General features: G+C 44.3%; 1 protein-coding gene across 6 annotated transcripts in view; it reads left to right on the forward strand.

The window, feature by feature from the left end:
* The window catches only part of ARHGAP32 (Rho GTPase activating protein 32), a 236,190-nt gene that overhangs the window by 82,834 nt on the left and 128,345 nt on the right, over positions 1 to 25,011 (forward strand). For 4 of the 6 annotated variants that reach the window (XM_050983506.1, XM_050983507.1, XM_030231136.2 and 1 more), the window contains 4 exons: positions 6,828 to 6,936; positions 22,974 to 23,065; positions 24,146 to 24,187; positions 24,567 to 24,651. In XM_050983506.1, the coding sequence (XP_050839463.1) occupies positions 6,829 to 6,936; positions 22,974 to 23,065; positions 24,146 to 24,187; positions 24,567 to 24,651 (327 nt within the window). In that variant the 5' untranslated portion in view covers position 6,828. Of the gene's footprint in view, positions 1 to 6,370; positions 6,474 to 6,827; positions 6,937 to 22,973; positions 23,066 to 24,145; positions 24,188 to 24,566; positions 24,652 to 25,011 lie in introns of those variants that run through there. The other 2 variants (XM_050983504.1, XM_050983505.1) reach the window with 2 other exon arrangements.

The following is a 25,011-nucleotide window of genomic DNA, read 5'->3' on the forward strand; positions in this document are numbered from 1 at the left end:
GTTTTAAATTCCAGGTAATCTGGTCTTGTTAGTGCAACTTTTCTTTGAGGGCTCTCAAAATGTGGTTTAAATGGTCTTGCAAATGAATAAACAAGATGTCTATTTGGAAGTCTGAAACCACAGTAAAGCCCTTGAGCAAAGATAATTGTCTAACTATACTGGAGCTTATATTTAAGCATGTCCAGAGAGCTGGAGCAGGGCAGGAAACCAATATGTTAATTAATCCTTGCAGTGCCACTGGCCTTGTCTGCCTCCCTCTGCAGAGGAACATGCACAGTGGAAGGGTTGTCATGTCCACTCTGGCATTTTAAAAATTATTCAAGTAATAGTGCTGATTGCAAAAAAAATCTTTATGTAAAACTTCCTATATTTAATTTTTAAAAGGTTTTTCTAACTTCATATATTCTTCATCTAAGAAGAGAAGTTAATGCAAAAAAAAAAAAAAAAAAGAAAAAAAAAAAACCCCAAAAAAACCCCCACCACACACCAAAACCCACCCCCACATTTCTTCTCCTTCCTTAGACAAATATATTTCAGGCCAGCTAAGAATCTCATTTAAAAGGTAGAGATGCACATCAAATGGGAAGTGATTATTTTCTTAAAAAAAAATAACCTTTATAGGAATAGAAACCCCAGAACTACAAGTTTGTGTGAGGTGGTTTGTAGTGACCAGTTGCCTTCTGTAGCTGAATGACAGTAATTGGTATTGGGGATTCCACGAGCCCTTCCACACCACCCTATTGCATTGGTGATCTCAGGCTCCCTGGGCATAGGTATGCCACGAATTTGGAATTTGAACATTGGGAAAAACAGAACATTTGGTATTTAAAGTATTTTAAAATTACCTTTGTAGCTCTAACTAATGTGATTAATTTTTGTAAGCTGTCACAAAAATAGGATTTCATTGTTACAGTGCTGATCCTGCACAGACCCTTATTGCCATGGTTTAGAGTTTCCCAGCCTCCTTTATTTTGGCACATGGATAGATCTGCCAGGGAAGCCTGCATTCCATGAGAAGGGCATATGAACTAAAGAGCTGCACAGCACAGTGAGCTTGTTTTAATTTTTTGACTCCCGCCCCCTCAGTTGCAGTTCTGAGGCCCTCACATATCCGCATCCCCCAGGCTGAAACCCACTGAGCTCAGCTCAGAACCAGGCAATTAATAAATGCATCATGAGTAGCCCTGTAGCACCCAGAGTGCAGAGAAATCCAGTTTGCTCTGTGCTGATAATTGAATGACATTTCATTCCACTGATTTTTAGATATCCTCTTATTGTAATATACTGTTACACTCCTGATTTTCCTTGTGCAGTGCCTTCCCAACTAATTGGATTTTGGCTCTCCTATGATGAACTTCCATCAAAAGTAGCAATTGCAGCTTTCAACGTTGTCCAATCAAGAACAGCAACCTTTTAGTTGTGCCAGGTTCTCACTCTGTGGCCAAGGGTTGAACACAATCCATTTAGCATTATTTATCAGGTGGTCTTGGAGCTGCCCTTGCCAGGCTTTTCCAGCTTCGTGTTGTGTGATCCTAGAGTCAGACTTCAGAAATCTTGTTTTATATAATTCAGATGGACATAATGTAATCAGGGAGGTGTTGACGAAGCTGATTTGAAACATGTGAAATTAAATCCCCATCAGGTCAGCACTGTCAGCCTGCAGTTCCCATCTCTTCTTTCATTTTCCCTGGGGCTCATCTGAGAGCATAGCTATCTCTGCTTTCCATATTGTGATTATTTTCTTCCCTTCCACTGTATTAGTTTTAATTTCATGGACAAAGAGTTTACTTGGAAAATTGGGCTGAGAGGGCTATTTGCATTTGATGTTTTCCCCGTCTCGCTAATGTAATTTCCTAATTTTTGTGTGTGTTTGTGGTAGAAGTCTGAGGTCAGAAGTGAAGATATATCAGGGTTTCTCACATGATTCCACCTTCTTGCTCAGGTGTTTATAAACTTTGGGTAAATCTCAGTTCTTGTTTAGTAATTTTTCTTCCTATCCTGGTGGCAATGGGCAGCTTGTGAGATGTGAAAAGTTGACTTAATTCTGTTGTCATATATTGTAGGGTGACACCCACAGCGCTTTACATCTCAATTGATTTATTTTAAACCTTCTGAAGCAGAGTTTTCAAGGTATTTCTCTGTTGATTCACTGCTGGATTGTATTTCCAAACTGTGATTGAGAGTAATGGGATTAAAACTCTACTTGTTACATTCGAAGGACAGGGATGCTCCACCCAGGCTGGATTAGGTTATTTTTGCCTTTTGTGTAAATTATTTGAACAAAACAAATGTGAGATTTAATCAGATAGTGTTTGAAGCTCGTTGGTTTTCAGTCTTGGTTGGTGTCAGCACAGGCCTTAATTAAATTGTAGCCTTTGAGGTAAAATTTATATCTTGGGAAGCATCACTTTCTGTAGAGCTCTAAATCCTCTTGAATTGTTGGTTCTGTAGGGCAGAGCTGTGCTTTTCTGTCGAGGGAGCAATGTCCAGGCACAGCAACAGAACTAATAGATAGAACTAATAAATAAACTAATAAATCAGTTCTCATCAGCTCCCACCTCTCAGCTGGAGGTCAGGAAGTCACTGGTGGGAGGAGCAGCCAGGAGAAGTTGCGGTGCCTGATGTCCCCAGGGAGGAGAACAACTCCAAATCGTATTTGGCATTTAATCTAAGGAACCCATTGCCTGTCCAGCTGGGATGGGGCAGGCAGAGAATTGACTCTGTGACAGGAGCCTAGCAGGGCTCTCCCACCATCAGCACCTGGGGAAGGAATTTGTCACCATCCTGTGTCCTGCCGTGAGCTGGGGTGGCACGTGGCACCAAGGCCATGACAGCTGTGTTTCACCTCTGCTGGGGCACTGGGGGTGTGCCAAAGAACCTGAGTAATGGGAACAGACACTCTTGTAGGGGTCCCACAATGTTTTAAGAGTTCTGGTTTTGTTTAACTTGGGGAGCTCTCTCCACAAACCCCCTTTTTGTGATTCTTCCTCTCTTATGCAAACAGAAATGTGAAAATATGTTGGATTTGTGGATGTGGGACTCCCTCAAAGCCATAGAGGAGTTTCTCATCTTGTGAAAGGTGTATTTAAAATTTACAGTACTATAAACAAGCAGTAACTGTAGAGTGTAGGGACATCAAGCTGAATATTCATCTGTTTAATACAAGGTTTACATTTACTTGAGATACAAATCACCATACAGATCTCCTGTAGGTGTTTCCTGGCCTGTGACACAAGTCCTGCCTGCTCAGTGTGAGCAGGCAGGACTTGGTGCTTGGATAAGGCCCCAGAGGGTGTTAATTCCTGATATGGCACAGAAATGCCATCAATGAGGGGAGCAGCTAACTGGATTTGAGAAGGACATGAGATGTTTTCTCGATCGAGTTGTGTCATGTACAAATATATAAGTTCTAACTAAATTAATCAACTTGACCTACCACAGAACTTCAAAGGGTGGGTGTGAAAGTGGGCAGGGCCTTTTGTGAAAAGTCCTATAAACATTTCTTCCAGTACATTTGGTTCTCAATTTACAATGAAGAAGGGTTCATTCATCTGCAGGGGAATTGCTTAATGGGCTCTCTACACCAGAACTTTTATTAATATAACAATGTCACGTTTCATTGCAAGGGCAGAGCTACTGAGAAGTTGAGGAAGTGGCATTTTAAATAAAACTCTATTTCTATTCTAATGGCCAGGATTAAATTTTGTAGTGACTTCTCGCTCCTTTACATCTGCCCCAAATATATTTACCCAAATGGGGCTGTTATAGAGCAGCCCCGTTAGTTGGTTTGGCCTTTAGTGTTTACAAGATCCATGTGTCAGTGTTTTGTGTAAGTGCTCCTGGGATTTGAGGTATTTTCCTCTCCTGTGGAAAAGCATCCATGGCATAAAAAAATAAAATTTGTCTTGGCATGTGTCGTGAATGACACATATGTATGTCGTGCAATTTATTTATTATATAAATTAAAATAATGTCAAATATACATAATGCACATGCATATAAAAATGTGTGAATGTGGTTATACCTTGAGATAATATTCCAGGATTGTCTTGGGGTGAGGCCAGAGTTTTCCCTCCGCCAGCTGCTAGGAAAGCTCCTTCCCCAGCTGTTGCTCTGAGCTTTTACATGCCCAGAGGAAACACAGTAAAAAGGAGAGTGTGTTCGGAAGCTGCTTTTCTTCCTACTCTCCTCCATTTCTGCCCCTACTCTCCTCCCTGTTTCATTGCTGCAAGTTCACAAATTTATTTTCCTTCTGATTGGCAGAAAATACCCACCAAACTTAATCCATAAAGGACTAATATTACCTGAAGCATCTTCAGCCTTCCTTGCTCTCTGTCTCAGATGGCATGGAATTAAATAGTGACTATTAAAAATTAATAAGGGTGCACAGATGGTTATCAAGTGCTGATAATTGTGTCAGAGAGAAAATCTTCAGTATAATTTCCAGTATTTCTGTGATGTTGTGACCAAGTTTGAATTTCCCTCAGCAGTAGTAATCTGGCAAATGCTCAAAGAATTGACTGTTTTAAAGGCTCAATTTTGCTTGTGGAGCTTTTCCAACTTGCAGTAAAAGTCCAGAATGCCTTTACAGGATGAATAATGGAACTGTATTTTGGGATCTCAGTGGGAAGGGTTTGTGAAGAGTTTATCATGGAAGTTTTGTAGACAGAGATTAAAGAAATGATGTGAGTAGATTGAGGTGTGGTAAAAAGAGCTGAGTGCTGTGACAGCCATGTTGATCCAGTGTGAGGGTACAGACTCTGAACAGGAGCCCGATTCCCAGGATTATTTAAAGTAGGACATACCATCCTTTGCACTCAGTCTCATCACTGCAGCCTGAGAAGCTGTGTAGTGAATACATTTGTACTCCCAAGTGCTGATAAAGATGTAAATGCAGTCCCATTATTTTCAAGTCTTTAAATGAGGAAGCACTTTGATTGCTTTAACTGCTGGAGAAGGTGGGTCTTGATCTCATCACCCTTTCTTCCATTCCATCACCTCAGGGAATTAGACTGACCTTGCTGTGGGATAGTTTGTTTAGAATCTTTTTATTCAGGTGCAACGTAGTCAAACCCCAACATGTAGAAATCTTCAGGAAAACTGTATTGAGTCTTTTTCAAAATCATGTCATTGATTTAAAAAGTTGAGGTTTTGTGATTTGTTTTTTGTTTGGTTTTTTTTTTTTGTTGTTGTTGTTGTTGTTGGGTTTTTTTTGTTTTTTTTTCTTTTTTTTTTTTTTTCTTTTTTTTTTGTTTATGTCTTGTTTCTGAGTTGCACAACTTGGTTTCTTCTGCTTTATGGTAAGTGGGAAACCTCTCCTGTGGTGGAGCTGGGGCTGTGAGGCCAGGTCTCCTCCTCTTGATATGCAAAGGAAAATTGAAGCAGCAAATTTTTAGTCTTTCAATCCCCAAATTCTTTTAAACATCTGTTGCAACAGATGAGGGTCTCCTTTCTGAGCTGACATTGTACCTCTGTATTCTAAATCGTGGCATTTTCCTGCAGATTTTTTTCTGTCTCTGCAGCTTTCCCCAGGCAGGTGCATTTCTTCCCTCCTGAGGACAGTAGGTGATGTTGGGGGTGGGAATGACACACAGACCCCACAGTGAGCAGCATTTCCCTGGGGCATTGTGACTTTGGGTTTTTGAGGCTCATTTTCTCTGGGATGTGTTTTTTATTGGAGCAGAAATATGATCACAAAGCTGGGGATGAAATTATATGGGCTGTAATTCCTAACCCAGCCGTGCCATTAACTGCAGTGTTAATTACTTCATCCTTAACCCTCTTGGAGAGAACAAAGCAGAGTTAAATGATTTGGCCCAGTGTCAAGCAGCATGTTGGGGTTTCAGAACTTCACATCTTGGATCTGAAGCAAAGGAGTTTTATTAACTGGCTTTCACCAGGCGTGTTTCAGTCAAGTGGTGCATAAATCAGCAGGATTCAAAACCAGCCCTTCTTGCCCATGCCTTTCACTGCTGATTATCAAAATGCATATCCTAAACACATAAGTGGTGATCTGTTAAGGGAATAAAGGCCTGCATGAATATCATGTTTAATGAAACTGGAATGGGTGATACCAGACTTTGAACAGGCCTTTGGTACTCCAAATCTATGCCATAATCTCTGAAAAGGCGCATTTACACCAACAGAAAGTGAAAAAAAATAGGTATCTCCAGACTGCTGTCATGTGGAGGGGCTGAGGAGCTTTTTTGAATTCTTACTCCATTTTCATTTTGACCCACTGATCTCTGTGCAGGCTTGGAATAACCTTCACAGGGTATTTGGAAGATGGCTCCTTATCTGAAGAAATGTTATGCCTGGTCACATCAGGCTGATTTGAGGTGCTCACTCTTCAGGTAGAATCAGGAAGGGATGAGAGCTGATGGATCAGGCCTTGGAATGTGGAGTCAGACTAAGATTTGGAAGTTGTTAGCCCCATTTCAGGCAAAACCTCCTGAAAGGAGGAGGAATCAAAGGTGTGTATTTCTCCTTACAAATGTGTGTTTCTCTTGTTGTTTGCCTGGGCAATAGGAGCCATTTTTCTGAAGTGAAAATCACTCCTCTGCATTTTTCTGTGTTGTGAGACTTGCAAATTGTGCAGTGATTAAACAAAATTATCTACTGATTGGTTAGGAAGTGCAGATTTCTCTCCACCAAATTTACACTCTTGTCCTGCTTGTATAATGAGGAAGTGGGAGAAACTCAGGAGTCTGAGGGATTTCTGGATGTGTAAAATAATTTTATGTTGTCACATAACTGAGCACTGTATCAGACTGAGTGTGAGATTACCTTGGAATTGTCAGTGAATATCCAACTTCTGTCCTTTGCAGAATGATGAAGTCCTCTGTCCACGCAGAAGAAGATGACTTTGTGCCAGAGCTGCAGAGGAGCATCCACCCCAGGGAGAGGCCGGACTGGGAGGAGACGCTCAGCGCCATGGTAAACGAACACCTGGCTACATCTTCTCTTCCCATAATTTCCCATTCTGAACCCTCTGCTCCTCTAGTTCATTTCTACTCCCTAAGTTTCAGTTTTTTTAACGGATTGCACAATACTTTGAACAAGGCCAAAATGCTTCCCTTCCTCTGGCAGTTTGTCAAGGGGAGGGAAGGAGCTTTCACAACGCTTCTGCCCTATTAATATGTGCCCCAAAGCAGGTCTTGTAACCAATTAAAAGGTCCATAATGTCACAACAACTTTCAGTCTGCATTAACCTCTTTTTCAGCAAGACTTCTGAGCATGAAGGCAACTTCTTGTAAAAACAGGCTCTTTGAAGCATGGAGCATTGTGGAGGAGTGAGATTTTAGCAAAAGGCTGACTAAGTCTACATAAATAAAACCTCAGCCTGAGAGCAAACCAGCCATCAGAGGGACCAGAGTTGCAGAAAAGCACACACAAAGATGCTCTTCTCATCTCAGAGAAGGCACTTGGGTGGGCAGTAGGCCGCACACAACTGGATTACCTTAATATACAGGGGGGTTTTTGAAGACACAGTTTCTCTGGACACCCTCTGCCAGGGCCTCACCACCCTCACAGGGAAGAATTCCTTCCCAGTATCCCATCTAACCCTGCCCTCAGCAGTGGAAAGCCATTCCCCCTTGTCCTGTCACCCTCTGCCTGTATAAAGTCTCTCATTCACCTATTAATGAGCCCCTTCAGGCCCTGGAAGGAGCTCTGAGCTCTCCCTGGAGGCCTCTCTTCTCCAGGTGAACACCCCCAGCCTGTCAATTTTTGCACTTTTCACTTTGTAATTTTTTTCCTTCCTTGTGTGTGTGGCCATTTTTGCCTTCCCCCCTCTTGGCCACGTTTGGGAGCACTGTCTGTTCCCATCAGTGTTGCTCAGCAGCAGCACCTCCTCCCAGCTTGGAGCTTCCCACACTCTGGAGTCTGGTGGGAGTCACTGTGTGACACCACTGCTGTCTGTGACCTCCAAGTGTGTCTCAGAGCTGTCAGGCTGTAATTCAGTGTCCTCACCTGTGACACAGGTTTCCTGGCATAGCTCATTAGTGTTGTTTTTTTTCTCCTGGTTGATTTGCAGTGAAGGGAATGTTCACCTGCTTGAGGCTGTTGTGCTCATGGACATTGCTCAGTGTTTATTTTACCCTGCATCATGCTCCTCTCACTGCCCAATTAAATCACTTTTTGGAATGTGCCCTCTTGCACAGCTCTGTGCCAGCAATGCCAAAACTGAGTGGCCAGTAGAGAAGAGATTTAGAGGATGATAAATAGGGAAATTCCCAGCTGGGATTGCTGCACAGTGACTTGGTGTGATAAAGGACAGTAAAGCTGCTGAACCCATATTTAGAGTGGCTGGATTTGTGCTCACAATGTTAGTTTGACCTCAGGGTCCTCTGAATATAGTGTAAAGAGGGGGAGAAAAATCTCTCTTGTTTGTGTTCACTGTGTTGAGTGAATCAAGTTTCCACTTTCCTTACCTGCAGTCAGGGGTAATATTCAGATGTAAATATTTGCAGGACTTGTTCAGCACTGACAGTGTTATCTATTTAACCAGCATATTTTCAATATTCTGCCTTTTCCCTGATAATTTGAAGTGTGAGGTTTCTTCCCTCACTGTTCCTTCACTTAGCATTTTTAGCAGCCTCTGCTTCAGCCTTGTCCCAGAGATTGCTTTTCATGGTATGTGACTGTCTCAGAGTGCCACAATACATCTAATTTTTGGTTAGTGGTTGTTGAAGATGCGGATTTTAGGTTTTGTTGCTGCTTGAAGCCCCAGCCCCCAGGGAATGGAGGATGCAGGGTTGGAGAAGTTGTTCCCTCCCTTGGTTCCCCTGGCTGCTGCTGGAGCCCTGACAGGCACCAGGCTTTGTCATCTCACATGAATTTCACCTTCTCCCAGGTGAGCAAAGGTTGAGACAAGTGACACTGTGGAGAGCTGGGGGAGTCCTGCCACTTGTCTCCTGAACTTTGCCTTGGTACATGCTTTTATTAAGAAAAGTCAATTTATGCATTCACAGTTACATGAACAAGTCGTCCCTACTCTTCCTTCCCAGTTTTATCCATATTCCTTTTCAAAGGCCTTAATATTAATTTATAGAAGTGCTTTGTTTCCAGAGCTTTTTCTTAATAAGAAATAAACTGAAGGTCTTTCTAAATGTGTGGAAGTTGAATGTCCTCCTATACTGCAAATATAAGGTGACAGAACCTCTTTATTTTTAATGTTTCTGTCATTGCCAGTTCATTCTTCGCACCTGAGTTGCTTCAGTCCTTTGTTTGATGCAACTTCTTTTGTCTTCTTTAGTTTATTATTTATACTTTCATCTGCTTTTTAACACTGTTTGTTTTGTCTTTGTGGTTCAGCAGAAGGACAAGTGATTTTGTGTGGGAGACCTGGTTTGTCTGGGGGGAATCCTAGAATTGTGAAATGGTTTGGGTTGAAAGGAACCTTAAACCCCATCCAGTGCCACCCCCTGCCATGGGCAGGGTCACCTTCCACTACCCCAGGCTGCTCCAAGCCCCTCCCAGCTTGGCCTTGGGCACTGCCAGGGATCCAGGGACATCTCTTCCTCAGTATTTCTGGTGCAGTTCTGTGTTGTAGGTAAGGTCCAGGCTGAAGGAGAGGCAGCCCTGGCTGGACAGAGTTCTCAGGAGCTGGGTAATGAGGCAGCTGCCTGTAACTCCTCCAGCATTGCTATATTTTGTATTCTCCCCGGACTCATGCTACGTATTTTTAGAATTTGGGTGTATTAGACACATTTTTTCTGTCTCCCCAGTTCCCACTGTGCTGCACCTGCTGGGTAACCTTCACACATCCTGGGATTTCTGTCTCTGCTCCACTTCAGAAAATGCAGTTGATGATACTGACTTTCTTCATAGAACACTTCTGAGTTCTGGAGCTGCAAAGCCCCGTGTGAGCCAAGGAAAATTGCAGTTTATGGATTTTCTAACATTTCTCCAAGACAGTAATGTTATTTTGAAGGAAAGGGGTATCTTTTCCTTGTTAGGCCCTGTTGAGTGCTCTGTTTCTGAGTTATAAGAAATGAAGTTGTGAAAGAGCCTTTATATAATATATTTCATATGGGCCTACAAAACAGCTGTCCTCAGCCTGCATTAACTTTAGCATAAATTGATATTTGTGCTTAATATTACATTTACCACATGTTGCTGACCTCCTGAGTTCCTCCCTTCTCCTCTTCATGAGTTCAGGGAGTTGCACTGTTAGAAAGCACTGAGCCCATGGCTCTCCCCCCATCAGGCTGCTGTGCTTACAGACCCTCTGGTCATGCCTTGTCTGAATTTTGTCGTGAAGCAGGATTTAAATGCTGAGATAAACACAGAAATCTTCATTTATGCACCCATTGCAAATGTGCTGACGCAGAGAGTGCCCCATGAGCTGCATTCACCTGACATTGGAGATTAGGGGAATACACTCAAAAAAGGACCTGGGGCTGCTGGAGCCAGTCCAGAAAAGGCCCCAGAGCTGTTCCAGGGCTGGAGCCCCTCTGCTCTGGAGCCAGGCTGGGAGAGCTGGGGGTGCTCACCTGCAGAGGAGAAGGCTCCAGGGAGAGCTCAGAGCCCCTGGCAGGGCCTGAAGGGGCTCCAGGAGAGCTGGAGAGGGACTGGGGACAAGAGATGGAGGGGCAGGACACAGGGAATGGCTCCCACTGCCAGAGGGCAGGGATGGATGGGATATTGGGAATTAGGAATTGTTCCCTGGGAGGGTGGGCAGGCCCTGGCACAGGGTGCCCAGAGCAGTTGTGGATCCCTGGCAGTGCCCAAGACCAGGCTGGACAGGGCTTGGAGCAGCCTGGGGCAGGGGAAGGCGTCCCTGCCATGGCAAGGTGGGAGGAGATGAGCTTTAAGATCCCTTCCAACTCAAGCCTTTCTGTGATTCTCTATGTGCTTCTGAAGAAGTCACTTTTCCTGCACTTTTCCAATTCCTTCAGCTTTGGAAACCTTCAGAATATGAGAATATGAGTCTCCAAGCCCATGGAAGGCTTTTTGTCCCCCTGGTGCATCTCTGGCTGGGATCTCACGGGATCTGGGAGTTCTGCTGTCCATAACAGGGCCAAGAGGTGACAGCTGGGGTCAGGTGTGGAATCAGGGTGCCTGGGAAAGGGGAATCTCTAAATTAATGTAGAAGACTCTGTGAATTTGACAGTTGCACAAGAAGACAGCAGCTGCAGTTGGTACCCATCATTTTAGGCTTTTGCTGTTGGAATTTCCTTAGGAGAAATGCAAGCTTATAATTGCTTTAGAAAGGCACAGGATTAGAGGCTGTCCTATGAAGTCCCTGGAATAATCTTAGTTCCTAGGTCAGAGGGGTTCTGAGATCCAGAGTATTTTCGGCATTTGATGCCAGATAGGGAAGGTTCCGTGGCTTGTGAAGGTAATAAATGCTTTTTAATGAGACCTCAATATATCACTGTTAAATCTGGGACATGAGTGAGGAGAAAACTATTTTTAAATGCAATTATGAATGTGTGCAGAGATTAGTGCATTATAAAGGTTTAAAGAAAGATTTTTATGTCCTTAGTGTTTGTTTCTCATTCTTTGTACATCACTTGGCCAGTGCTGCCCCACGTCTTGAGTGGGGCTTCTGCAAGAATAGATGCCAAAAATAGAATACAAGGGGCTTATTTTTTAATTAGTGTTGGTTCATTGGTTAGTTTTTAATTCACAGAACATCAGGCCTGTTTCTGATGCAGACTAACCTCCAGGAGTTGTGGAAAAATCTGTGTCAAAAGGGAATGTGGAAAATCTATTTGCTTGGCCCTGTAGCTGTAGTGATTTCCAAATAGTGGTTTACTGAAATGATGTAATTTTAGTTTCTGAGATATGTAGATATAATACCTTTAAATGAGTTAAAATTGATATTTTGGATTTTTTTTCCCCCTGTGTCTCTTAATGTTTTGTATGTGTGTGAACCAACACTGGAATTTTACAGCTGAGGATGTTGTTGGAAGCTCTGAAGTTACTGACAGAGTTTTGTCAAATTGATCCTGTTCTCAGATGGGTTCCACATCATGGAAAAAATTTCTTGGGGAAAAATGTGCTTTTGAACTCCAACTGCCCAGCCACAAGTTATTTTTAAAAGTCTAAGGTTTTAAGCCCTCAAGTTCAAGGGGAAGTTTTAGGAGATATGAAACTGAAATTATGGGCTTTTCTGCTATCTTTTAAAGGGCTTGAACAAGTCAGTTGAAATGAACTTTAGAGTTGTGGAGTCTCCTGAGCTGCAAGGGACCCACAAGTCATTGAGTCCAACTCCTGGCCCTGAACAGGAGGGCCAAGGATCCCAGCAATCCCACCCTGTGCTGAGGGCATTGTCCAAATTCTCCATGAGCTCTGACAGCGTCAGAGCCTGACTTTGATGGCTCTCCACCTAAATGCTCCAGCATTTGGCTTCTGGCTCTAAATCTGAGGGATCACTCCCTTATTGCTATAGAAAATGTTATCTGTAGGTTTGGAGGTTGTTTTTTGTGCTGCTGAAGGTCCTCAAGCTCTTGACTTGCCTGGATTAGTGAGTCAGAGCTGTGTTAATCCTGCAGGAACTGCAGTGTGTCTGTTTTCTGTGTCCAGTACTGGGCAGCATTTCCATGGAGTTGCTGCGGATCAGGCTAGGGAATAGGGATAACAGAGGGAAGGGTGGAATGGATTTGGGAGTCCAGGAAGCGTGGACAGCACAGGCACTGATGTGACACAAATGTTTTGGGGCAGGCCAGCACACCAGGCATCCATCAGGTGCAATAATATTTTGGTCAAAGCAGTTCTGGTCTGGCATTGTACCAGTAACCTGCATTTCCTATTCAATCCACATAACTTGCTTTTCCTTGTTATTGCCACATGAATCTAGCATTATTTTCCCTCATTAAGGTTTTGGCAAGGGTTTCTGTTGCTCTGTGAGGTTCCTTCTCTGCCTCTTGGTTAGAGGGGCCTTTTCATTTCGCAGGCTGGCTCCCAGCACAGAGTTTGTCCCCAAGAATCTTTGGAAATTGGGGCGATCACTTAATTGGCACATTGGCTTCCATTTGGCTTTGCCATTTAAATAGGTTCAATTAATCCAGAATGGATACTGTATTTTTGGCAGGAAGTATTAATTCATAGTAATAATTTAGTTTTCATAGGCAATGGCAGCAATAGTTTCTGGTTACATTTAAAGCCTTGCCAGTGTGTGCACTCTGGTACTACAGTGGTGAGCCAGGAGATCGAAATTATGTTTTGTAAATATCTGTTTGAAAGTCTGTTTCTATGCAACAAAATGATGGAATGATTTAGAATTTGCTACAGCTGGATCAGCAGCTTGCTGTGCACCATCATCACCAGTTTTAATGCACCCTGTTTGTAATTTCATTCCTAATTCTGGCTCAGCCAGGCTGTTCCCGTGGTGCTGGGGATGTAGCTATTGCTACTCCAGGTTATTCCCTACCCTGAGCTTTGAAGTCAGGATTACACTGTCATGACCCTCCACCTCTTTCCCTCCCACCCTGTTCTGAAGCTGATCTCTTTCTGTGCCTGTTTTGTTGTCAGATTACAGGAACTGCCACAGCTGTTCGAAATGTACTTATTTGGGAGATAAAACTTATAATTTATTTACTGTCAATCACTTTTCCTTAGTCCCAGCTGCTTAAAAATAGGGTGGAACATTAGGAAGGGAAAGAAGTCTCTTATTTATAAGTGGTTCATTTTAACTGGCTTTTTTTTTTTTTAATTAGTGTCCATGTCTTCTCAGTTACCATAATGCAGGAAAAGATGGAGCAGTTTTTAAAGGGTATCAGCAGTCTGCTCATCCATCCCCTTCCATTCCCCACCCTAATTTAAGCCCAAGAGACAAACAAATCATGTCAGAGTTTGTCTTTCTGAAGATCATAGTCATTAATGTCTGTTTTTTTTTCCATGATTCAGCCTTCTTAATTGTAAAATGATGAATTATTCCCTGAAGATGTTGATAATCATTAGCCTGACTTTTTTATATGTCATTCCCTACATTTCTGCTTGCTGCATGTTATGGGTCACTGCTGTGTTGGTGTAAGGCTGCACATTGTTTTTGGGATTCAATCAAATACCGTGGTTGCCAGGGCACAGATTATTCATGGAATCATGGAATGGTTTGGGTTGAAAGGAACCTTAAACCCCATCCAGTGCCACCCCTGCCAAGGGCACGGTCACCTTCCACTGTCCCAGGCTGCTCCAAGCCCTGTCCAGCTCCCTGGCCTTGGGCACTCCAGGGATCCAGGGGCAGCCACAGCTGCTCTGGGCACCCTGTGCCAGGCCCTGCACACCCTCCCAGGGAGCAATTCCTAATTCCCAATATCCCATCCAGCCCTGCCCTCTGGCAGTGGGAGCCATTCCCTGTGTCCTGCCCCTCCATCCCTTGTCCCCAGTCCCTCTCCAGCTCTCCTGGAGCCCCTTCAGGCCCTGCCAGGGGCTCTGAGCTCTCCCTGGAGCCTTCTCCTCTGCAGGTGAGCACCCCCAGCTCTCCCAGCCTGGCTCCAGAGCAGAGGGGCTCCAGCCCTGGAACATCTCTGTGGTCATTATTCACCTTCAGATGCTGCTGTTGCAGCATCAAGTGTCCTATTCCGACCTCCGGGTCGTTTCTGGAGAGCAGTGTCACCTCCCATTTCCAGCTCATGTCACCTTTTCTGGAGGACAGCAGGAGTGAGGAGTCCTGCCCTGTTTGTGGAGCCTGGTGTGTGATCCCAGGTTGAGCTTTCCCCTCCCTTTGGGCAGAGTTAATGACTCTTCTGTTGTGTTGGTCAGAAGTTTATGGACACTGTATGGTATAAAGTGCATGCCAGAGGCAGACACATTCCTCACATTGCAGTGTTGTCACAGGGCTTTGGGCAGGGAGTGCAGTGGATCCCAGTTTTGTGCTCATGCCATTGGACACAGCTCTTCTCTATAAACAAAAGCGGAGCCCAAGTTGGCTTAACACCCAGAAGCAGAAAATCCTGTTAATTGTCCTGACTCAGGTGCTGGGGTTGAATGTCAGGCTGCTGTTTTTTCCACCTTCCCCATCTTGCTGCTGCTGCACTGGGCCAACTCCTGAGTTGCTAATCCGATTTATACCTATAACATAACATCACATTGTTATTTGCATAATCACTGGCTGTGGCCAGGGGACTTACCAGTGTGGGATTTGCTTATTTGAGCCTGAGTCTATCTCTGTTGTGTTTTATGTGCTTTCTACAATAACAACGCAAAGCTCCAATTGCCCTTTTATATCCAAGCCATGATAAGGATCCCCTCCTCCCTCTGTGCATCAACAGTAGCTGGGATCATTGGGGCCTTTTTTTTTTAACAAAAAGAAACTGGAATCAGAAGTATTGTTCTTGTTGGATGTTCTATTTTCTGTGGCTTTTCTCTGTAATTTATTTTGTAGGCTGTACAGAAGCAGGACTCTAACCCTGTCTGCCTTTCCCACGCATATTGTATGTGGGATTTTTGTTCTTAAAGAAAGTACATTCCTGAGCCACTCTGCCATTGTGTGAGGCTGTGTACTGTACCCTGCAGCTCCTGGGCCCAGGGCTTTGGGAATGGTAATCAGGCTTCACTATGGGAATGTCAGATCCAAACTTAGGGCTGTCAGGGAGTTATCATGCTAATGCTGCCCTCAGTAGCTGACCATTCCCTTGTGCTTGATTGCATCCCTTTTAACCCTAAAACTGTGGATTCTGTGAAGGAAAACACTAGTGTGAGACTGTTCTGCTGAAAACCCCTAGCCCCCCTTGGGTGCACTGGATTCATGTGCAGAGAATCAGTGAGAATCTATGTGTCTTTTTCAGGCTCACCTGGGAAATGTTTCCATGGCACAAACTCACGCTGCTGTGCAGAGGTGAATCTTGGTCACAGTGACAGTGCCAAAGGAGGTGCTCAGAGCTCCCAAGCTGCTTATTCAGTGTTTTGGATTTCACTTCAGTGGTTTTACATGGGAGCTGGAGAAGGTTTCACCTACATATCTGTTAGCTGCAGATCTTCATTTGAAAACACAGTAGACAAATAGTTAAGAATTTGTTCTTTGCTCATTCCAGGCTGATCCTTTAAACTATGGTAAATGGATGCCCTGGACTAACTCCTCTGTGATGCTAAGTCTCTGGAATGAGAGGTTTCTCTGAATTTGCCAGCTCATAGCAAAGCTTTAAAGTGTTGGGGTTTTTTGTTTTGCTTTTTCTTCCCTCCCCGCCCCCCTTCATGGAGATGCTGGGAGTAGAAAAAACATGTTCTGTGTGGTCCTTTAAAAAAAAAAGAAAAGAATTCTCTTTTATACATGCCATGAGCTAAGTACTGGTTAGAGCAGTTTGAAATTGAGAACCTGAAAAATGGAATTAAAAGTTCTAAACTCACAAAATTATGCACATTCACATGTCTTTATTGAATGCAGATTTCTTAGACATGGGATTAAGAATGTGCATTGCCAATGTTCAAAATTTCCTTACTGTAAGCACTTGTCATTTTTTCATTCCTTTTCTCTATTCCATTATCTCAGTTGCCATGAGATTTTAAAGGCATCTCTGGCTAGGTGAGTGTTTCTGCACATTCCACAATCCCCAAACTGAGAGCTATATTAAAAGGTCAGTACTACCTCTAATTACTTAGGCCATCCTAGCCTTGAGCTTTGCACCTAGAGCCCCCCTCCAGCCAGAACGAATATTTGCACTAAGGAAGGAACTAAGTGATGACTTCAATTTAAAAAAAAATTATAGGATTTAAAAGGTTCCCATGTTTCTCACTCTGGAAAACATCCTTGTGCTGGGTGTAATTGAATGTGCCTGTGCTGCGCCCTGCTGATGAGAACATGAACAGCACAGGATTAATCCTTAAAATCACAGAATCACAGGATTGTTTGTGTTGGAAGGGATCTTAAAGCCCATCAAGTTCCATCCCCTGCCATGGACAGGGACACCTTCCACTATCCCAGGTTGCTCCAAGCCCTGTCCAGCCTGGTCTTGGACACTTCCAGGGACAAGGTGACCACAACTTCCTATGTCAGTAAAGAAATGCGAATTGGAGGTGGATATTTAATGTTATTTTTAACTTCTTTGGTAAAGCTGCTGTAGTATGACAAGCACATGTTTTTCTTTAAGATGGCATTGTCAGACCTGGGTACCTAAACTAGGTGTTGCTTCTTTATTTTACATGTGTACAAATATCTTCAGCAGCTCTGAAAAATGTAGCTGCAATGTGCTAACGTGACAGAGCCATGCTGTATGAAAATGCTTAGGAAATTAATTTGGTTCCACTAGATGAATCCATGGAAAGTGGTAACATGAAGAATTTAGCAAATATTTGCATTTTCATGTCTCTTCATCCATTGTCTCTTCATCCATTCCCATATATTTCTGTCATTCAAAACAGTGACTCAGTTATAGCCTTGCTGTGCTCAGTACATCTTAATCCTTTTAGGGATAAATGCTGTGGAATTGGGACCTTTCCTTCAGAATTATTTGGAGTAGCTCGAACATGGTGACTCTCAGTTTAGTGGAGCATTTTCCCTTTCCTTCTTTGATTTATGTATTGTGGAGAGCCAGGGTAGTTGTCACAACATCTGAAGGAGGAGCAGAGAGAGCTTTGTCTGCCTGGAGTGTGCTAAAGGCTGCATGGTCAAAGCTGAGATGACCAAAATTCTTCCTTCATTGTGCTCCTGGTGAGTTCCTGGGCAGTAATTCCTAAGAGCAGGTGTTGAGGGAGCCATCCTCACAGGGAGCAAGAAGTTTTGTGGGGCACTTTCTTTTTAGTGCTGCAGAGCAAACTCCCTGATGGAGTAGATGCTGAGCCAGCTCTGTGTAGTGAGCTGGTACCCAAAATTTGGGGTAGCTGTTGATGTCCTTGTACATGGGCACCCACTTCAGCTCTCTTCGTTCCTCCTCATGCAAAGTGAAGAAATTACTGTTCCCTACAGATTAATGACTTCTCCTGAAACAACATTTCTGTTCCCTGCTGTTCTCCAGCAAAGAAGTAAAACTGAAGCGAAGCTTTCCGGTTTTTGAGAGCTCTAAAGGCGGTTTAGGTTTTTTTCCTCTCTTTGTAATTTTTCCTTCCAAGAAGATCGAGGGGAAATGAAGATGATGTAAAGGAAAGGCTGTCATGGAAACCAAACAGCATTTGGAATCAGCTCTGCTGTTTTTAGAAACAAGGCCATGGGCTGACAGAATCCAGAGCAATCTAGTCCCTCCAAACTGGTTTTTTTGAGAGACTGACAGTGGAAAATGAATATATATTAGTGCCTATCTAATAGTTATTCTTGCTTTGTGATAACCTTGGATTAAGTTCCTGCCTTCAGAAATCTCACCTGGATTCAGTGACCTGCCAAACTGTATCTGTGGTGCCTCCTGTAGTCCTGTGGAAAACCAACTATGGGATTAATTGTGGGATTCCAGGGTTTCTTGTGCATCCCAGAGTAAGTCAGAAGCAGGCAGGAGGAGGGCTGTGGGATCTGCACTGCTTTAATATTCTCCCCTGTCGAGGATACCAAGGTGGAAACTTCATCATGTTGTGTTCACTGGACTGTTGAGTTTTACACATATTTCAGATTGTGTTACATCTCTGCATGTGAGGGAGTCAGGTTGACATGTTTTCTGATAAATGCAAGGAGACTCTTTAGGAGAAAATCCTTTCATATTATGCTGTGGAATCGTTAGATATAAATTATTTATGACTAAGGTTTTATGTGCTAGAGAGCACAAAGCTGAAGTTTTCTAAATCATGTCTATAAATAAAAGGACTAGAAATCTCAAATGCTTAAAGCTAAACAGCCTGATTTGTGAGAGCTCTCAGATTCTGCTCTCAGATTCCCAGGGAGATTAGGAGCAATGCTTGAACGTGTCCAGGGAAGGGAGCAGACCTGGGGAGGGGGCTGGACCCCAGGAGTTGCTGAGGGAGCAAGAAAGGGGCTCAGCCTGGAGAAAAGGAAGCTCATGGGGGACCTTGTGGCTCTGCACAACTCCTGATAGGAGGGGACAGCCGGGGGGGTTCGGGCTGTGTTTCCAGGGGACAGGGACAGGAGGAGAGGGAACGGCCTCAAGTTGCTCTAGGGGAGGTTTAGATTGGATGTCAGGGAAAATTTCTTCCTGGAAAGGGCTGTCCAGCCCTGACACAGCTGCCCAGGGCAGCGCTGGAGTCCTCATCCCTGGAGGTGTTCAGCAGACGTGTGGGTGTGGAGCCTTAGTTCAGGGTTTACTGCTGAGCACAGGGGTGGCAGTGAGGGATGCTCTTGATCTTAAAGGCCTTTCCCACCCTTAACAATCCTGTGATGCTGTGATCCACGGGAGCATTGGACAGGCAGACAGGCATTCTTCCTCCTCCCTAGGGGAAGGGTTTAGTGAGATCTCCCTGCCTGGCAATCCCTGTGGGTATCTGTGACAAAATACTGACTTTCTGCAATATTGTCTCAACTCCTACTGATAACACGTCAAGCTTTTGGAAGGAGAATTTCTTGGTTTAGGGCAAGCTGGTGAAGCGCTGTCACTCCAAAGCCTTCCCTGCAAAGGTAAGCGACTGAGATTCCTGATAAATTAATTCTCTGAGTTCAGCCTTGAGCTCTAATTTGTTTACCAAGTTTTGGACCGGAGCAGATTGATACAGCAGTGACATTCAGCTGTGAAAATGGGACTAAACAATTTGCATAAACTGATTTGCTCTGCAATTACCAGGTTTCCACAGCACAGCGATGCATAGAAAATAGGGAAGTGAGAGGCCACTGATGATACCAGGTAGCTAATTTTCACTTGTAAATAATCCAACTGTTTCAAAATGATTTTTAAAATTAAATTACTGTGACACAAAGCACAAAAGATGACAAATTTAATTTGGAGGGTTTTGTTTGTGTTTTGAGGGGTGAGTGACCTGCATGCTACATGCCAAGTTTTGTGTCAAAACAGGTGCAAAATAGTGTATAAAATCTGTTTTATCTAGCTGTGTATCTTTGATTTGAGTGGAAAGGAGTTGTGGTTATTTAGGACTAATGCAGTTTCTAAAATTGCAGTTAAGTTTCGTATATGGTATCTGTCTCTTCACCAAGGTTTTTTCTCATATTGGTACCTCTTAATAAAGATCTGAGCTTGCACAAGTTCTGTACCTTTACCTTTCTGTGCTTTTGCCTCAGTGTGAGCCTTGAAGAGATTGTTGTTCTGCAGCAGTCCATGGAGCTCAGATCTAATTGGAAAACCCCCTGGAGTTAATTACTGCCCTTCATCTCATTGTGGTCCAGTTAACTGGATGCAGAAAATGGGAGATGCAGAAATCCAGCTCAGTTTGGACTTAATTCCACTGGGAAGGAGAGGATAATACAACTTTTCCAAGAGAGGTGCTGGCATTTTGTGCTCCTGGAAGTGTGAGTTTTGCCTACGCTGCTTTGAGTCAGATCCAGGGAGGTCTCTGCCCACTGCTGCAAACTGGCTTGAAGCCCACATTTTCTGTCAGATTGTTTATCCATTTTTATATCCCACCAGCTCCTACTGGTGATGGAGAAGAAAAATTACTTTTCTTCCTACAGAAATTCTGTTCCTTAGGATATTAAGCAAGCGCATCCAGCTTGGCCTAAAAGCAGCTTATTGAAGTGGTACATTTATTCTTGTGATTAGTTATTTTCTTGTGTAAAAGACCTCTAAGGTTTATTAAATTTGTGATCCTCTTAATGCTAAAATTGACAATGAGACTCTCAAGTGTCCTATTAAATCCTGAAGTGATTGTGTGCTCAGTAAGTCAGTCAGCCCAGGGTAGGTTTATTTAAGTGTATAAATATTATTCCTGTTTTCCTCTGGTGAGTGGCTGTGCCTATTGTGCAGAGCTGTGGGGCAGTGGGGTCAGAGCACTGGCTGTGGTCAGGGCTCTGGAAGGTGCAGCTGGGAGAGAGAGACCTGGATTCAGACTTACTCAGTGGTGCTCAAAGGGTGGAGCTCACTTGGAGTAGATTTTCCAAGGGCAGTGCTGGAAGCACCAGGAGCTGGATGGGTGCAGCTGCTGTAGGTTACTGCAGCTGTTGAGGTTCATCTCCCCAGAGCCAGGCCCAGTCTGGAGCCCTGTGTCCAGGGGAGTGGGTGGCTCCTGCAGCCTGGTTGGCTTTGTCCAAAGGAGGCACCAGGATGGTCAGAGGGATGGAGCAGCTCTCCTGTGAGGAGAGGCTGAGAGAATTGGGATTGCTCAGCCTGGAGAAGAGAAACTTCAGGGTGACCTCATTGTGGCCTTCCAGGGACTGAAGGGGCTGAGAAGGAAGATGGAGAGAGACTGTGGACAAGGACCAGGAGTGACAGGACAGGGGGAATGGATTCAAATTGACAGAGAGTCAGATGGGATGTTAGGAAGTAATTCTTCCCTGTGAGGGTGTTGAGGCCCTGGCACAGGGTGCCCGGAGAATCTGTGCCTGCCCTTGGATCTCTGGAAGTGCCCAAGGCCAGTTTGGATGGGGCATGGAGCAGCCTGGGATAGTGGAAGGTGTCCCTGCCCAGGGGAGGGGTGGGACTGGATGATCTGTGAGGTTCCTTTCCACCCTGAACCATTACAGGACCCTCCTCCTGTTGTCTAAAGCAGGGGAATGGACCCCACGTACCAGAGTGTCCCTGATGACTGTAGCAGGAGCCTCACATGGATCATGTGGTTGTAGCCTTGCCCCTGTGCCTCTCCGGGCTTCAGTGGGATAAATCCCCCTCTCTCTCTCTGGCACTGGTCTGGTTGGTGAAAGCAAGCAGGCGAATGGCACTGACTGACACACCACAGCTCTTGGTGGTGTGGTGAAGCTCAGGTACAGGTAACCTGTCCCAGGGTCAAATGGGAGCTTCAGGGAGGGGTGACAAAGATTGTCCTGTAGTTCATCCCACACATGGGCTGCTAGCTTGGGTTGTGCTGGTCCAACTATAAAGTTTTGAGGGTGGAGACCATATTTCCATATTTCGTCATATTTCACACTGCAGAATGCAGCTGTGTTCTGTTATCAGTCACAGCTTTGGGACAGATCCAGCTCTGTTCAGAGATCTTCTGCTGGACCAACTTAGAACCATTGGGACTGGTGTAACATCAGGGCAATCCTGTTTGCTCCTGTCATTAGAAAAGGGATTTGATGGAATACTTTTTGGTTCCAGGCCTGTAAGACAAGTAACACTGAAGTGTCTTTCTTCCTCTTGGTTCAGCATTCCCTCTTTAGGACATTGTTGGTGTTTTTTGTGCATTGTATAAAGCAGAAAAAGCTCACTCAGCTGGTGTCACCCACATCACTGATGGGCAATCTCTGGCCAGCATCAGTTGTTTTTCTCCTCCTTCTCTGTGAAGTCTGTGCTGGTCTTGCTGTTTGATCACTGCTCTCTCCATAAAAGCCTCACTGAGCCCCCTCATTCCTCTGGATCACAGTGGGAGAAACCCATGGAGTCGAGTGTTTGTGTCTCTTGTGATGGAGAATTCAACCCCAGCAGAGCTCATGGCTTAGGCAAAGGCAGCTGGAGGAAGGAAGGGATGGGAAAGTATGACAGAACAGAAAGGAGGGAGTTTGGAGTTCAGGCTTCACTGAAGTAAATGAATTTTTGTAATTAAGGAATTTTAATATCCTCAAGCTGAAACCAATAGCTTCAAACATCTATTTTAGAAGTTGACCTCCCACATATAAGCAGCTCTGTCATTAACTTGTTTTCCACTGTGTGAGCAGTCCAGCTTTTTGCAGTGCCTCTGCCTGAGTCTAAACTCACAGATGTCTGGAAAACCAGGTACTCACTGAGGAGTCCAAGTACGGAGTTTGGGAATATCTGTTTCACTCCCACCTCTGAAAATCTCTGCTTTAGAAGACAGAAGTAGCAATGAATTAAATACTGGATTTCACAGTTACCCCAAGGGTTAGCAAGGCTTGGGGCAGGAAGAGATTGTCACCTCCCTGGTCCCCATCCCAAGGGTCAGCTTTCCCTGGTCAGAAGGCAGAATTCAGCTTAAGCACGTGTGAGGTTTGTAGCCCCGTGCAGAGCAGAGGGGCTCCTGTCAGCAGGCAGAGCCCAGAGCCTGCAGCCATGTTTAACCTCCCTGCTTCTCCTGTCTCTTCCCTGCAGGCCAGAGGTGCCGACATTCCGGACATCCCGGGGGAGCTGCCGCTCCGCTCCTGCGGCAGCACAGCCAGCATGAAGGTCAAGAATGTGAAAAAGTAAGAGCAGACTTCTCTGATTTTCCTGTCTTTCCTGGGCTTCCAGTTTTGCTGTGCTGAGTTTTGGCTGCTGTGCTGCAGTGCAGGACATTCAGCAACATTTTATGGTGTATCTTCAGCAGAGCAACTGAAATCCATGTGGAACTAAGGCAGTTGGAGCTAATGGAGCCTAAAACTGGGCATGGGAGGTTTTGCTGGCTCCCTCTCCTCTGTCTGGCCATAGAAACAAATCTAGGTAGGGTTTGAACCTCACTGTTCAATGTTTTTAATTTTCTTTAGCAATTCTTCCTGAAAGTGATTAATTAAAAAAAAAAAAAAACCAAACACAGTAGAACATTTTATAATAGAACAATTACTTTAATAGAACAAAAATCTCAGAAGAAGCCCAGGCAATGTGTAAATGTGATAATTTCCCCTGTCTCCTTATGCTCTGGAAAGCTAAACCAGGACAAGTGGGTGGCCTATATGTTTTTTTTTTATCTGATTTTTTTCCCCCTTCTTTTTGCATTCTGCCCTCTGTAACTTCATTTCAATGGATTTTACACAGTTTTCACTTCTAAGGGATATTTTTTCTTCCCTGATCTCCCAGTTTGATTTTTTTTTTCCTCTGGGCTCATGGTGTATTTCTGTCTCTGCCTGTCTCCCAGAGACTGTAAACCAAGTCATTATGTCTGCAGCAAGAGGGATCAGAAATGATCAATATTACTTTTGCTAAAAATGCTGACTTGAGGAGCAGAACTCCTTGAGACTGATGGATCTGAGCCTTCAGCTCACCCCTCTAGTGCTCTGCTGAGAGGGAAATGGCTCTTTGTTCCAGTGCTGAGCAGCCAGATGCTGCATCTCACTTCCCACTTGTATTCCCGTGGGAAGAGGCAGCTAGATAATGACAATCTCATTGGCTCACCACCAGGAATATCTATAGGAGTCTATAATAGCTTCAGCAGAAGCAGAAGCATGTTGCAGAGCCAGAGGAGCTCCCCGGCAGCCACCAGTGTTGCTGGAGACACTTGGGAATAATTATGCCTGATTTTTGAATTTGCAAAAGGCAAAGGATAAATAGAGTTTGTTCTGCACCCTCAGATACATCCCCCCGGGACTGATGGGCTGTGATGCCTTTCACAGGTAAAGTTCTGCTTTCCTCGTGTCTCGTGTAAGGCTGTGGATGTGCATTTGTGAGGTGCAGCTGCTTGTCCCTGCTGCTGTCCATCCTGAGGGGTGTGGTGCTGCTGGAATGTCTCACAGCTCTCTAGGGATGCAATGGGATGTGGTGCTGCTGGAATGTCACACAGCTCTGTAGGGATGCAGTGGAAAAGCCACTTGGCATTTCAGCTTTCCTTTCTCACTTGGTTCCTTTCCCCACTGTTTTGGTGCATCACATCAACAAATCACTGTGCTCCATTGGCTTTAGGATGAGAAAGTGGTTGTTTTGTATCTGTAGCTGTTGTTTATCTTTGTTGAGTGGTTTGCATCCATCTCATGGTGTGCTCTTGGTGTGCTCCAGGTTATCCTTTACAAAGGGGCACTTCCCGAAGATGGCTGAGTGTGCACATTTCCACTATGAAAACGTGGACTTTGGCAACATACAGGTGAGTCTTGCATTTCTCTGACACATAAAACACCTTGTGCTTCCTGCTAGCTGACCTGGGGCGGGGGGGTTGTAGAGGGACCTCCATTGAGGCTCATTGAGTTTGTTGCTAAATGTTTAGTGGTAAGAAGTTAAAGCTGCAGAGACTTTATTTGGAATTGCTTCTATATGTTGGGGCAGAATCTGCACTCAGTCATGTGGAGCATGAGCTCCTTTGAGCTTGGAGATGGTTTTATTTCTACTGAATTTGGCTGATGTCACTGTTTTAAAACTGTATCAAACATTCAGTCTTCAGTCATCTGTAATCACTGCATGTGTATTTTTCGTTTGTGTGTGTGATTAAAAAATTGTGTGAATGTAT

The sequence above is a fragment of the Serinus canaria genome, chromosome 24 (assembly GCF_022539315.1).
Source record: "Serinus canaria isolate serCan28SL12 chromosome 24, serCan2020, whole genome shotgun sequence".
NCBI lineage: Eukaryota > Metazoa > Chordata > Aves > Passeriformes > Fringillidae > Serinus > Serinus canaria.